The sequence below is a fragment of the Canis lupus genome, chromosome 35 (assembly GCF_048164855.1).
Source record: "Canis lupus baileyi chromosome 35, mCanLup2.hap1, whole genome shotgun sequence".
Taxonomy (NCBI): domain Eukaryota; kingdom Metazoa; phylum Chordata; class Mammalia; order Carnivora; family Canidae; genus Canis; species Canis lupus.
Genome location: NC_132872.1, coordinates 26,778,002 through 26,793,938, shown reverse-complemented (window position 1 = coordinate 26,793,938; position 15,937 = coordinate 26,778,002). Strand labels below are relative to the sequence as shown.

Below are 15,937 nucleotides of genomic sequence, written 5' to 3'. Positions count from 1 at the left end.
GACAAGTTGGATAATGGAGCTAAAAGTGCTTAGAATCTGGGGAGAAAACAGATATTAAAATTCACGTTATTGAATGTATACCTAAAATCTGAGATTTATACAGCACACGTGTACTGAGTGCCTACTGTGTGCCATATACTGTTCTGGGCATTGGAGATACTCCAATAAACAAGCTTTTCTCATGGAGTTTACAATCTTGAGCATGGTGGGAATGAAAATAATAAAGTAGTTTTTTAAAAAGGGAATCTCATCTCAGTGACAGGTACCTGATATATAATTTTTTAATTATTTTTAAAATAATTCTTTAAAAATAAAAGTAACTAACTTGGAAGGCATGTTCAGAAAATGCCTCTTTAATGAGGTGGTATTTGAAATGAGACCTGAAAATTATAAGGATATCAGCCAAGGGAAGATCTGAAGCCAGATGTTCTAGAAAACAAATATAGATCCTAAAATGAGGACAAACTTAGCATATGTTAGGACTAGGAATAAGGCCAGGATGGTTGACATTGAAAGAGAAGTAGGAAATGAGGACAGATCTGATAGAAACTCAAAGGTCATGGACAAAAGTAGATATTGTATTCAAATTGCAAAGGGAACCCACTGGCATGATTTTAAGCAGGTGATGACATAACAGAATTTGTGTTTTTAAGAGCTCACTCTGGCTATATGTTGAGAATGAATTAATTGTAGAGGGTCAAGGAGAGAGAGAGAGCAAAGAGACTTGTTTACCATACCATAGACAGGAAATGATGGTAGTTTGATATATACTAGCAATAGGAAAAGTGAAGAGTGGTGGGGAGACTTGGGAGATCTTGTGTCAATAGCTTTGCCTAGATATGTGTGTGTGTGTGTGTGTGTGTGTGTGTTAAACAGATATTAAGGCCCAAAGAAATTAAGTGGTATCAAGTCATAGGGCCCTTATATTGGAAACGATGTCAATTAACCATCACAGTAATGACAGTGTTAAGGGAAGATGTTTGTCCTACAGTTGAACCTTCCTCCTCTTCCTCTTCCAATACTTCCCATTACAAATTCTCTTCTATTATTTGCAAACTCCCCTCTATCTCTTACCTCTGAGACCCATGCAGAAGGCGGTGGATAGTAGTAGTTGGAGGTCTTTGAATATTGAGAAATAAAGAGATTGATGTTTTAGTCTTTGGTGATCCATCTTTTGCTTATCGAACTTTTTATTTTTTGTTTTTTTATGTTTTTAATATTTTATTTATTTATTCATGAGAGACACAGAGAGAGAGAGAGAGAGAGGCAGAGACACAGGCAGAGGAAGAAGCAGGCTCCCCGCAGGGAGCCTGACGTGGGACTCAATCCCAGGACCTCCGCGTCATGCCCTGGGTAGAAGGCAGGTGCTAAACCGCTGAGCCACTCAGGCGTCCCAGTTTATTGAACTTTTTAAATTATTCTGAATATTTTACTTTTAGATAAAAGAAAATATATGTTATACAAATAGAGAAATAGCTCCTGACAGAGTATCAAGAGATCTCTCTGACCCTTATATTTAAAGTTTTTCCTCAGTATTAGTCAGTGACTAGACAACATGTTTGTGTAGTTGTTTGAATACACTTCTCAGATCAAAAAGATGACTGAAGGTCCTTTCACTGGGCTACATTTATCTTTAAATGAAAGATTAAGGAAATGAAAAGTACAATTACTGATTTTTAAAATGGAATTCTGGGCAATATTCCAAGAAACTTCAGATTCTGCCTCAGAATTTCAAATTCAGTACCCATCCCTCATTGTCACTCCAGGGCCTACCATCAAGACCCACAGTCATCAACTTTTCCAAACCTATAAACAATCATTAAGAGATCAAAAGCTAGGGACGCTTGGGTGGCTCAGCAGTTTAGTGCCTGCCTTCAGCCCAGGGCATGATCCTGGGGTCCTGGGCTTGAGTCCCACATTGGGATCCCTGCGTGGAGCCTGCTCTCTCTCTGTCTCATGAATAAATAAATAAAATCTTTAAGAAAAAGAGAGAGAGATCAAAACTAGAGAAAGCACTACAGAACCTTAGAGTCTGCTTTGTAAAGACGTAAAATTGAATTTCAGGCTTTACAAAAAGATTCAGACTTTACAAAAAGATATTAGTACCCTTGTTAAGAAATAAATACTTTTTCTCCCATTTATTCATTTTCTCCCCTGGCTATCCCATGCTTGGTTCATGCTGGCTTACTTACGAATCAGGTATCCATAGGATAAACATATGCAGCCATGGCTCATTACAAGGAAAGCAAACAAGGGACACTGAAAAGGTGGCTGCAAAGAGTTTTCCCCAAACTCTCCCTTGGGCTTCCCTCTGCAAAGAATGCAAAGATGCTCTGAGTGCATCCACGATCAATCAATATTTTCATATATTCAGATCATGACTTGTTCAAATTAACATAAACACAGAAAGTTTCACTGTACCTAGTTTTGCCTCTTTAAACTTGCAATAAGAACAGGGTGTTATTATATGAAGCATGCACATTATTCAGTTGTTTAACCATGCTCTTAATCAGTGTATAATATGTGTCACAAATAGGCAGCTGCTAGATGAATTATACATAAAGATAATGTTTTCTAGATTACTCTTGCCTGTATATGTTGCATAATTTAGGTCCCAACACATTCTGGTCCTTAATTCTCTTCTTTTTATGGAAACCGAATCATTACCTTATTCTTTTTAGTGGTTCAAAAGTTTATTTCTCATATATGCTATGCAAGTAAAATCTCTTTAAGGGAAGGCAACATTTTTTTTTAAGATTTTATTTATTTATTTGAGAGAAGGTGAAAGATCACAAGCAGGGGGGAAGGGCAGAGGGAGAAGCAGACTCCTCGCTGAGCAGGGAGCCTGATGTGGGACTCCATCACAGGACCCTGGGATCATGGCCTGAGCCAAAGACAGATGCTTAGCTGAATCACCCAGGTGCCCCAGGAAGGCAACATTTCTAGTATGTTTATACCATTTATTTTTTTTTTATAAAAGCTGAGATTTCTTCTTTTTCTTTAGCAGAGTTTTTTGACTGTAGTTCTTAAGTCGCAAATACATTTACTTTTAAAGATAATTGCTAGTTAAAGAAAAACACAGATTCTATAGAACGACGTTGTACTCTAATACAAGGTAGTAACTAACCAGGTCAAGGGTAAGCTGTGTACCCTCATCTTCATGCCACCCTCCATGGAGTTTCGTAATCAAGGCATTTCAGTACCAGAATATGTATATGGAATCATTAAGCGTGGAGAAAACACTAGAGACATAATACAGATAGAAAACCAGTGGATTATGAACTCAGAGCTGTAACTTTGATCTCAGTTTGACCACTAACTCATTGAATAAATATGGATCATTAATTTAAAATCCTTGTGCCTCGGGAAACCTGGGTGGCTCAGTGGTTGAGCTCTGCCTTCGGCTCAGGGAGTGATCCCGGAGTCCCAGGATCGAGTCCCACATTGGGCTCCCCCCATGGAGCCGGCTTCTCCCTCTGCCTGTGTCTCTGCCTCTCTCTCTGTATCTCTCATGAATAAATAAAAAAAAATCGAAGGGAGGGGAGGGGAGGGGAGGGGGGAGGGAGATCCTTGTGCCTCAACTTCCACATCTTGAATAGAATCAAAAAAGCCATCCACTCTCCACTTTACAGAAATGTAACAACTAACAAGATAATTAATAAGCTAAAATGGGGCTCCTGGGTGTCTCAGTCAGTTAGGCATCTGCTTTGAGTTCAGGTCATGGTCTGGAGATCCTGGGGTCAGGCTCCCTCCTCAGCTGGGAGGGTCTGCTTCTCCCATTCCCCCTGTACCTCCCCACCCACCCCACTCATGCTCTCTCTCTCTCTCAAATAGATAAGTAAAATCTGAATAATAAATAAATTAATTAAAAGTAAGAAATAAAGTACGGAGCATAGCCTCTTTGGGGGATTAACGACATACAAATCACAAGACACTTATTTAAAATGCAGATTCCCAGTTTCCAGTTTCGGAGATTCATTTTCATTCTGTAGGTCTGGGGGAGGAGTAGCAAGGTGTGATTTGCAAATCTAGAGTTTTAATAAACACCCAGGTAATTGCGAAACCAGTAATTTAAAAGCTCCATCTTGATTAAGTGCTGTAATACAATCTAGACACATGTTCAGTTATTTTTTCTTCCATCCTTACTGAAGTCTCAGGCAGGTACAAGATTTGTCCATACATTTAGGGAGGGGAGGCGAGGCTTAGTGGGGGGAAGAGCTGTGGGTGATGGGAAGTTAAAGTTGTGGTCACACTAACAAGAGAACATACCATAGGACAAAAATCAACAGCTCCTCTGACATTATTCTTTGCCTAGGTATTCCATGCAGCACAAGTATTTTGTCTATAGTTTCTCATATAAGATAGTTTCCAGTGTAAAACATGCCCAATAATGAAAAGTGGAATTGTTATCTCCAGGGTTAATTTTTCTTTCTGACGTGATGTTGGTTTGATGGATGTTGGTTTGATGGATTTGGGGTTCTCCATTTTGCTACCCTGTTGCAGTTTCTTCTCTTTAAGATATCTCTGAGGCTCATTCCTCTTCAGTATTGACTGTGGAAATGTATGCCCCTTCTGGGAAGTTACTGAAGACCTGTAACATTTTGTGAATATACTTTAAACTGTGACATATAATAACTTGTGGCCAAAACAGGAAGAATTTTTTTCAGATAGCGGAGTCACTTTGGTTGTGCCAGGTGCTGAATTTTATCTCAGGCTTAAAACAATTGTGCATTTTTCAAACTATGCCACTGATTGTTTAGAATGCCTAGAGTTGATGGGGTTTGAGTGTACTTGGCAATGGTTAGGTGTTACTTGAACTCCAGTGTACCTTCTGGGAAATAGAAGAAATTGCTGGAATGCAGTTTCTAGATTTTGACCTAGAATGTTTCTTCTGGTTCTGAAGTGAAATTCACTCTCTACACTCAACATTAGAAACTACACTATTCTTAGGATGACTTTATAAAAACTACACATGCTAAGAAACATGAAAGACATAAAAGCATAATAAAACAAAACCTTCATGATGTCCTTATGAACGATGCGACCACAGAGGAATGATGCGTTTGTATCAACATGCCCCCTTGTGGTGATGAGTGGGACACAGACCATTTGAAAAGCAGTTTTCTGTTTCTTGGTTTATTATTGTCTGAGAGAAGATGGGCATTTTCATGAGCTCTGATATGGAATGGTTACTTACATGTTCTCTATTAAACTTTTATAACTCTGGACCATTTACTTATAAGAACAGAGGAAGGATCAGAGAACACTGATTGAATCCTAATATTCAACTGAGAACTTGTCAGATTTAGGTTGAGACAAAAATGGAGACTTTAAAATGATTTATCATTGTTCTCCTCTATAAAAACCTAAGGTGTAAGTGAGAACATACAGTGAAAAAAAATCAAGTGTGAAATCAGAGAAAGGAGTTGTCAAAGTAAACAAAAGCAATGCATGTTTAAAATAAATCAGGTGGGGCAGCCCAGGTGGCTCAGCAGTTTAGCGCCTGCCTTCGGCCCAGGGCGTGATCCTGGAGCCCTGGGATCCAGTCCCACATTGTGCTCCCTGCATGGAGCCTGCTTCTCCCTCTGCCTGTGTCTCTGCCTCCCTTTTCTCTGTATCTTCCATGAATAAATAAATAAAATCTTAAAAAAAAATCAGGTGGAGGACAGAAAGGAGTAGAGAAAAGCTTAATGAAAAAGAAACGAAGACATGCAGGCTTTTCATTAACGTTTGTAAATGCCAATGCTAAGTTTTCTTGCATAGGCATGAAATCCGTAATTTTGAGAATATTTAAGAGGCCACGAAGAGGCTATTTAATTAAGGGCAAGAGGGCAATGCAGGATGATTTTAGGAGATTTACAGCGATGAGAGATTCTACAGATTTGGGCTCAGTAGCTTATATCTAATTGATACATATAAGAGAAAAATGCAGATAAAAACCCAACATGTTGATCAAACTCTTATTATGAAGAGAGGAAACAGTCAAGGGTTAAACTTGAAAAGAATAATAAAATATAAAATAGTCCAGTGTATTTTCTATTGTATCAGGAATTACCAGAAATAATAATAGGAGTTGCGGACACTACTTCGAAAAAATAGTACTAATTTTATGAATATCTTTTTCCAAATCTATTTTGAATATGATGGTAGTAATACATAAATTCATTGTTAATAAAACAGTTGTAAATTATTTTCCTCCATTACTTCAGCTTATACTTTAGGTTATATAACCCAAGAATTTAGACAGCATTTATTCAAGTGAGAATTTCCCCATCCTACCAACACTACTACAGTTTATTCACGTGCTAGAAATACCCCCCAAAATATAAGGCATTTTAACATCTAGTAGGCTCATAAGTGAATGTGTTTGTAAACATTTATTTTTCTTATCCCTTATCCTGAAATGAGAGAATATAAGGAAGTCTCAAAATCAAAGGCAGCCCATTTTCTATAATATTTTGAATTACGTTTTGGGCTATTTATATACGTGTGTGTGTGTGTGTGTTTCACACACTCTTGAAAATTTGTAAAATATTGACTAAAAGAGGATTATAACAACAATCTTAAGATATAGTACCATTTATTATACTCCTTTTCGTATTTTGCACTGTTCTCTGGATTTTTAAAAAATATCACTATAGGGCAGCCCCGGTGGCTCAGCAGTTTAGCACCACCTTCGGCCCAGGGAGTGATCCTGGAGGCCCGGGATTGAGTCCCATGTCAGGCGCTCTGCATGGAGCCTGCTTCTCCCTCTGCCTGTGTCTCTGCCTCTCTCTCTCTGTGTGTCTCTCATGAATAAATAAATAAAATCTTTTTAAAAATCACTATATATTCTTTTTTTTTAACTAGTTTTCTAACTTTGAATTTTTAATGTTAATCTAGGTCACATTTCCCATACAGTCTCTAATAAAAGTTTGTAAAGACTCCTCATGTCCCTCTTGTTCTCCAAATTGTAGCCATCCTTCCGTTCACGTTGGCAGGAAATGCACCACAAGTGAATCTGAACCTTGGAATTTGAAGGGTGCTGGCACTAGACTATGAAGCCCCTTGTCCCTCACTGTACATGCCTTGAATTCAGTTTGCCTAGAACGATGTAAGACAGAAGAGAGGATAAGCCAAATAGGCCACAATTTACAAGAGGCAGACAAATAGGACTGAGAAAAACAAAAATGTGAACTACGAGTGTGGTATGGTGTGACATAAATGCACCCCATCAAAACAGGATTGCCTATTTTGCCTGCACTGTCCTCGAATCTCATTTGTCACAGCTGGAGAGGGTTGCCAGTGAAGATATCCACAGTTGCCAGGATCTGGAGAGTATTCTTCAATTCTGGATTCGTTGGGATGACAAAAGGAAGATAGACTATCCTGGGTCCAGGTTTTGAAAATAAAACAATACATTTAGTTGTATATTAAATGAACCATAGATCTACTCAGCATCTAAGAAAAATGATGTCCTAATATTAAATCCCATGTCTTTCTTAGTAAAAGTACATGTGAAACAGTAGTTCCATTTTGGTCTCATCTGAATCTTTCCAGTTTTCAATGACTCCTTCTTGTATCTTGTTTCTATCAATATATTTGCTCAGAGTTTACTTTAGATACAGGCTGTTTCACTGCATTTCTAAGATGAGTTACTTCTGATAATAAAGGGGAAACGGTAGCTTCCTGCTGTCTTTATAAATCCAGAAATAACACCTCTTTGTGTGGTGCCATAGCACTGTCAGTCTCTTTCTAGTCCTCATACCTACGCACTGCATTTTTCATATAAATGGAAAATATTGATAAAGAGGGTTTTTTTATGTGTACCATTATCAGGAAAAGCTCAGAAGGGAAAGAACTGTCATTAAGACTGGGCACCCTAAAGTTGGCACACTCACCTGGGGGTGCCTCAAGCCCCTACATTCATTTTAAGAAAAATACTAATAGGGACACCTGGTGGCTCAGTGGTTGACTGTCTGCCTTTGGCTCAGGGCATGATCCTAGATTCCTGGGATGGAGTTCCACAACAGGCTCCTTTCATGGAGCCTGCTTCTCCCTCTGCCTCTCTCTGGGTCTGTCATGAATAAATAAATAAAATCTTAAAAAAAAAGAAAGAAAAAAAGAAAGAAAGAAAGAGAGAGAGAGAAAGAAAGAGAAAAGAAAAAGAAAAAGAAAAAGGAAAAAGAAAAAAGAAAGATACTAACAGTGCAAGTGCTCTTCCACTGGCTTCAAACACTCAAGAAACTTTATAGAACACTGGAGTTTATGAAGGATGGGGCACTATTCCTGAGACAGTTTATAGTTCATAAAACTCCAGTATTCAAGCAGCAAATTCTACAGTTTTTAAGTAGTATAATCAGGTTTGCAGACATCCGTCTAAAATACCTATTTAGGAACTTTCTCAACCTGAAACTTGGACCACTATCACAAAACACCATAGAGACTGAGTAGCTTAAGTGGCGGGGGTTTATTTCTCACAGTTCTAGAAGGCTGGAATTTCAACACCCGGGGCCAGCCTATTCATTTCCTCAGTGAGTGCTGTTTTCCTGGCTTGCAGACAGTTGCTGCCTCAGTGTGTCCTCAGTGATGGAAAGAGAGAGAGCTCAGGCCTCTCTTCTTAGGGGTACACTAATCCCATCATGGGAACACTGGTGTCTACCCTTATGACCTCATCTAAACCTCATTACCTCTGAAAGGCCCCACCTCTGAATACATCAAATTGGGGGTGAATACTTCAATTTCTGGAGGGACACAGTCAATTCATCATACCACCTCCTTAAGAGCTGAAAACTGGGAGAAGTGGAAAATTCTCCCTTGGAAGGTGATCAGTTTGTGTCTTCTGTGGTGGCAATTGTATATTAGTTGGTTATTTTTAAGTCAAGCCAGTAAAAGGGAAATTCTGATACTTGAGTAAAAGAATCCCAGAATTAAGTGGTAAAGATGTTTGCTCTTATTTCAGGGATTCTCCTCAAGCATTACTACCCCTTCACATCTTTCAAAATGTCTCAAATATGCACAAGTTGTAGGGTTTCACAGTTGGATTTCCTCTCATGGATGTCTTCATAATCTTTGTGTACACAGCACATGAGCTGCGTGGACAAAATATATACTGTTCTGATACTGCTTCTCAGCAAATTTGTGAAAAGTACTTTGCTTTTTGGGTGGAAAATTATGCTTCTCCCCTTCATATATGTCGAGATGTCAAAAGCATTGTTTATGTATGATTTAGGATGTCATCCTATCCCACATGGGCCTTGCATTTAGGTCTTGAGCTCGAATAGAAGATAGAACTATCTTTTCAGTATGTCAGAATCTAAGATTGGGGGCAGGGGTGGGGAACTATCAGTATTTCAAAATCTAAGATTGGGGGCAGGGGTGGGGGGTTAGATGAGAAAGGAGGAACACATATCAAGCCTCCTTGCTTTGGGCAATCAGCCTACCCCTTTTACAGATATCTCCTGATCCCCCCCTAAAAAAATAAAATAACTTTAAAAGTAAATAATTTAAAAAGTGAGGAAAAAGACAATAAAGGTGAAACTTATCTTTCAAAGCATTAAACAAAAGAGACAACAATTAGGCAAGCTATAAATTGGGAAGTTAAAAAAGGGTTGGAAGCACCCTGAGAACAGAGCATTCTTCTTTGACGAGGCCCTGACATGAACCCTGTCCCCACTTGCAGTGAGGATCCCTTTCCTGCAGAACCCAGGCCAAAGACATCAAAGCAAGCTGCTCTCTGTGAGAAGGAGTTCTAACTCCTCTCCCAGTTCGCTTCATCACTGACAATCCAGAATAAACAGTCTCCCTCCCTTCACCTGATTCCTCATACAGAAGAACTGTAGGAGAGATTTATATCATTTCTTAAATTGAAAAATAAATCTTAAAAATCTTTAGAGAATGTTTGAAATGCCTATATTTTATGGTGTACTTTTAGCATCTTCTGTTAAAAACTAGCATGGGACACATGGCTACCTCAGTTGGTAGGGCACACTACTCTTGATCTTGGGTTTGTAAGTTTGAGCCACACATTGGGTGTAGAAATTACTTAAAATCTCACCAAAAAAAATGGAATAAAGATCTACTTATATTAAATGGCCACCAACAAGAAAATAAAGTGTGATATATCCACGTGATGGAAAGCCATGTACCTGATGCTGGCCGCATGCTTCTCCTGTTTCTCATCTCCCTTTACCATCTTTATATACACAGGCTCCTGGGATGCATTTACTCCACCAATCAGCACCTGGGGCTTGGTCAGAAAGGCTGCTCTAGAGACGCTGCTGGCACCCACTGTGCTTGCAGGTGAAAAGAGTTGGGAAGCAATTTGGAATTAACATCCTGTCAGGCACATCCTTGGACTAATAACTGGCAGGGGCAACATTACTAGTATAAAGACTTCAGTCTTCTTGCCTCTGATCTGGATGATTTAGAGAGCGAATATGAAAAAGTGCATGTAAACAATAAACACCCAAGTTGGAGGTAGGAGTCAGGGGCAGAAATGGGAACTGGCAGAGGAACCCCCAGGACTTAAACTATATTAGAAATGCTATATTTTTAAAGCCAACCAGCATCTATAGAGATGGTCACTTTACAAATTTGTATGTGGATTTTATGGGTCTAGAATATTTTTATAATAAATTTTTAAGAATTTTTGGAAATATTCACAAGGTAGCAACTCTATGCTTTCCAGTAGAATTCAGAAATGTATAAACATATTTAAAATGTAAAAAAAAAAAAATGTCTTCACATTTGTCCTTCAAAGATAGTACACTTAAACCAAATCCAGAGCTAAAAGAGTAGGAATCTTTAAAGCAAAATTCTATAGCCACCTTGTCTTCCACTACTCACTGACCCCACTTTTCCTGTGCTAGATGCAGCTCATCAATACATATCTTTCCTACATTGTTTTCCCTCACTTGTCTTCCCAGCTTTGACCTCATGGTCAGCCATTTCAAGACATCGGTGCCTCTCCCCTTCAACTTCAATCTTGTCGGAATTCGGGTATAACATACCTGTATAACATACATTTTCCTTTTACCTATTTCTCTTTTTTAAAGATTTTATTTATTCATGAGACACACAGAGAGAGGCAGAGACACAGGCAGAGGGAGAAGCAGAATCCTTGCAAGGAGCCCAGTGTGGGACTGGATCCCAGGACCGTGGGCTCACATCCTGAACCGAAGGCAGATGCTCAACCACTGAGCCATCCAGGCATCTTGCCTTTTACCTATTTCTATTTCCAGGCTCCTGATGTTGCTTTTTAAGTGACAAAATTTTACCAGTGGGATTCTCTACTTTAACAGTAGAACAACTGATGGTAGGCACTTTGAGGATAGAGACTTTGTTTTCAGTGTTGTTTCTACCCCTGTATTAATTAGCTAGGGCTGCCATAATAAAGTATTGCAAACTAGGTGGCTATTCTCTGAGGAATACATGTACCTCAATACATGATTATCAACAATAGCCAAACTATGGGAGGAGCCCAAATGCCCATGGACTCTAATGAGTGGATAAAGAAGATGTGATATATATTTACAATGGAATGCTACTCAGCCATCAGAACTGACGAAATCTTGCCATTTGCCATGATATGGATGGAGCTAGTGTGTATCAAGCTAAGAGAAATAAGTCAGTCATAGACAAATACCATATGATTTTGTTCATATGTAGAATATAAGAACATCAGATGAACATTCAGGAGGGGAGAAAAGAGAGAGAGGGAAACAAATCATGAGAGACTCTTAACTATAGAGAATAAACTGAGGTTTGATGGAGGGAGGTCAGTGGGAGATGGGATAAATGGATGATGGGTATTAAGGAAGACTTATTATGATGAGCTCTAGGTGTTATATGTAAATGATGAACCACTGAACTCTACTCCTGAACCAATATTGAACTGTAGATTAACTAGAATTTAAATTTTTTTTTAAAAAGAATTTGTTCTCTCACAGTTCTGGAAACTAAAAGTCTGAGACCAAGGTCTCAGACTTTTAGCTTCTGAGGGCTGAGAGAAAAAATGTGTTTCATGCCTCTCTCCTAGCTTCTTTGGTTTACTGTCAATATTTGATGTTACCGTGGCTTGTAGAAGCATTATCGCTCTGTCTGCCTTCATGCTCAGAAAGCATTCTCCTAGTGTGACTCTCTGTCCAAATCTCCTCTTTTTATATGGGTACCAGCCATATTGAATCAGGAACCCACACAATCCCATTATGGACCTCATCTTAATTATTTTTTTAAATATTTTATTTATTCATGAGAGACACAGAGAGAGGCAGAGACATAAGCAGAGGGAGAAGCAGGCTCCATGCAGAGAGCCCGATGTGGGACTCGATCCCTGAATTTGGATCATGCCCTGAGCCCAAGGCAGACGCTCAACTGCTGAGCCACCCAGGCGTTCCATCATCTTAATTATTTATGTATGCAACAGTCTTATTTCCAAATAAGTTTGTATTCTGAAGTACTGAGTGTTAGAACTTTAACATAGAAATTTGGAGGCGGTACAATTCAACCCATAAAACCCCCTAGTCCTGAGATTTGAAGCAATGAAAGGTGGTCTTTCCTTGAACTGAGAACAGCCATCTGGAGAAGAGGCTTTAGTTTGTTACCCAAGAAATATTCCTTGATCTCCATTGAAAAGAATTGAAGACATTGTCATTTCTCTTTTGAAGTAAGTCCTTTACTTCAGTGTCCTGTTGTAATAAGCAAAATTCCAAGTTTGTCTTTTAAGTTATTACCTACCTCTTTCCATTAAACAGGAGAGCAGGGGATCCCTGGGTGGCTCAGTGGTTTAGCGCCTGCCTTCAGCCCAGGGCATGATTCTGGAGTCCCAGGATCAAGTCCCACGTCAGGCTCCCTGCATGGAGCCTGCTTCTCCCTCTGCCTGTGTCTCTGCCTCTCTCTCTCTCTCTCTCTCTCTCTCTCGTGAATAGGTGAATAAAATCTTTAAAAAATAAATAAATAAACAGGAGAGCACAATTTTCCACCCAGTGTAGCCTTGGAACACTACCATATTAGTTTCCCTAATGGCTTATTCTGACTTACAAATGTCGGGTTTACTTTGGCTTACTTACGAAGTTTGATTGCATGCATTCATAATTGAGTTTCCCTTTTGGTTTATTAATCAGAAACATCATATAATATCTCAAAGTAATAATTAGCTGGCAAGTTGTGGCAAACATATACAAAGTTATTTATAGGTGTCTCCCACTTTCTCTCTGCATGTTAACATTGTTTAACATTGTCTAATAAATCACATAACTGTAAAAGGGAGAGAATACCCAGACTAAATTTCCTGCTTTTATTGAAAGTGTGCCGTTTAGAGTAACATCCTTAAACATTCATATCTATAGCATTATTAATCTGCTCCATAATTTGACTCTTTAATATGTTGAAATGATCTCATAGGTATGGTTACCATTCAACATGAGATGGTTATTGGGTTACATGTTCTGAATTTATTTTATGCAATATCACCTCTGAAAAGATGTTGCTATAGATATTTAGATATAGACATAACATTTCCCTTTTCCTATTTACAGTTTCACTTACACTGTAGAAAACTAAATTATCATGTCACATGTTTGAACATTTTCATATCTGAGTGCCTACAGATAAATAAATGTGAATGGTATTAACTGATATAACTTCTTCTCTAGACAGATACACTGGAAGCATCTGATTACTTTAAAATATTAAGCAGGGAAAATTGGAGAACATACAACTAGAACTTTCCTGATTAGCTTTAACTCTTTTTTTTTTCTTTAAACCAGCCATTACTTGGGGGGAGAGGAAAGGTTGATACACTCAGAATAAGAAAAAGGGAAAAAAAAATCTCTTTTAGAGGATAGCTGGGCAAGATCTAAAATAACGTGGAGGGGCACCTGGGTGGCTCAGCGGTTTAGTGCCTGCCTTCAGCCCAGGGCATGATCCTGGAGTCTCAGGATCAAGTCCCACATCAGGCTCCCTGCATGGAGCCTGCTTCTCCCTCTGCCTGTGTCTCTGCCTCTCTTTGTGTGTCTCTCATGAATAAATAAAAAAATTCTTAAAAAAAATAAAAAAATAATATGAAGATCTTGGCCCAATAGAGAGCACAGTGGACAAGTGTTTGAACTTAGGCAAATACTTGATAGGCAAAACTCTCCTTGCTTCTCACATTTGCTCTTCGTCATGGAGTGAATGACCCAGTAGAAGCCGTATGCCCTTGGATGCCATTTTGACCAAGCCTTCGTCGACCCTTTCATACTTTCTTGGGTCCAAAAGAGCAAGACAATGAATAGAGAAAGCACGAAAACAAGGTTGCTTTATCAGTTCTCACTAGAGAAAGATCACCAAAAGAAGGTTCACCAAATTTCTCTCGCAATTAAGGTTTTACTTTTCCACATTTGCGTGAGAACTGGTCTCTGCCAAGTGTGTCATGGCAACTAACTCATAAAGTCTTCTTAGTAGATAACTGTACCAACCTAAACATCGGAGGTGACTGAGAATGAGCAACCATCCTCACAAACTTGCTTCAAGTTAAAATTAGAGCAAGTAAGAACAAGTCTGCCTCATGTTTCAACATTTAACATACAAATATTTATTAACAAACTGGTACAAGGCATTCATACAATTTGTTCTTTAAGATCAATGAAGTTTCAACTCTCCATTCTTATAAGGGATCCCTAAACATCTTGCCTGGAAAACTAACAGTTAAAGAAGTCTAGACAATATCCCAAGACCAAGATTCTGTAGCCTTGTAGGCCCAGCAATCAGACTCAGATTCGCTGTCTGAACCATTTAGAGATTATTGGGAGATTAGAATTGATCCCTCAGGTCATAGGTGAGCTACAGGTCTGTCTGCATTTCTATACCCCAATTATCCAGAGGGAAGAAATGAATTACCAAATTATTTTAGCCAGTCTACATATCTTGAAGGCCACTAATTTAGCCACTTTTGACACCCATTGTGCTGGTTTAAAATCCACCAATTTAACCAATGAAATTTCCTTTCTGACATTCATTATACTATTTATTGAAGCTTGTGGTATTGCTCCAGTACAAATAGCTGCATCTGTTGTATGGGCCCCCTTTCTGGAGCCTTGGGCTTCCTTTTATGATGCTCCTGAGCCATGAGTGAGCTATGAGATGGCAAAGCTGCTTATATCTGAGGTGTAACTTCCATGAACTGTAAGTAATTTGGAGTAAATTCAAGATATCATAGCATTTTAGCAAATCTCTAAGACACTGAGATCTTTTATAATACCATTATTTAATTATCTATCCTCCTTTTTTTTTTTTTTCGTTTTCTTTATTGCCCATGCGCTTCTTTTTGCAAATATGCATTCTCTTTTGGCTTCTTCTCTTTCTTCAAGTATAGCTTCAGTATAGCTCTGATTTCTTATCTTGTGCCTTCCAGGAGATAACCTTTTTCCTGTCACTATCTACATCGATAATTTCTCTAAGAGAAGACTCTAGACTACCTGCTTCAGAATCATCGGGAGTAAATTGTTAAAAATAGAGATTCCTGAGGAATACCTCTGAGGTTCACCTAGAAATCTGCAACATTAACAGACACGGACACGGTCCTGCTTGTGATTCTTATACACACTGAAGTTTGGAAACACGCTCTATTTTGTGTTCCAGTCAAATAGTAAGATCTGTATTAAACATAACCTGTGTTCAGGTTGGCTTTATTTGGCATTTTTATTTGGCACATCTAGTTTCCAGCACATTGTAGAACCTTCATAAATATTCAATTACCAGAAAGCAAACTCTCAATTATTCAGGTGTGAATTAACTAGCTGATGGATTATCTCAGCTCTCCGCTTCTTCTGCCTTCTCCTTAATGCATTTTTGGCTATTTCTCTGGGGAGCAAATCACTCATATGTTGCAACTTGTTAGTAAGTTTGATGAAAAGCCCACTTCTAGGTATATTAAAATGTAGTTGGGGGATTTTCCATGCAATAAACATCCTACCTA

At 38.7% G+C, this 15,937-nt stretch overlaps 1 protein-coding gene across 17 annotated transcripts in view; it reads left to right on the top strand.

The window, feature by feature from the left end:
- Nucleotides 1-15,937, top strand: part of EPHA6 (EPH receptor A6) — an 872,277-nt gene that overhangs the window by 778,104 nt on the left and 78,236 nt on the right. The window contains exon 17 of one of the 17 annotated variants that reach the window (XM_072812319.1): nucleotides 15,374-15,629. The exons of the other annotated variants lie outside the window; for them this stretch is intronic. Within the exon in view, the coding sequence (XP_072668420.1) occupies nucleotides 15,374-15,469 (96 nt within the window). The 3' untranslated portion in view covers nucleotides 15,470-15,629. Of the gene's footprint in view, nucleotides 1-15,373; nucleotides 15,630-15,937 lie in introns of those variants that run through there. 17 annotated transcript variants of the gene reach the window in all.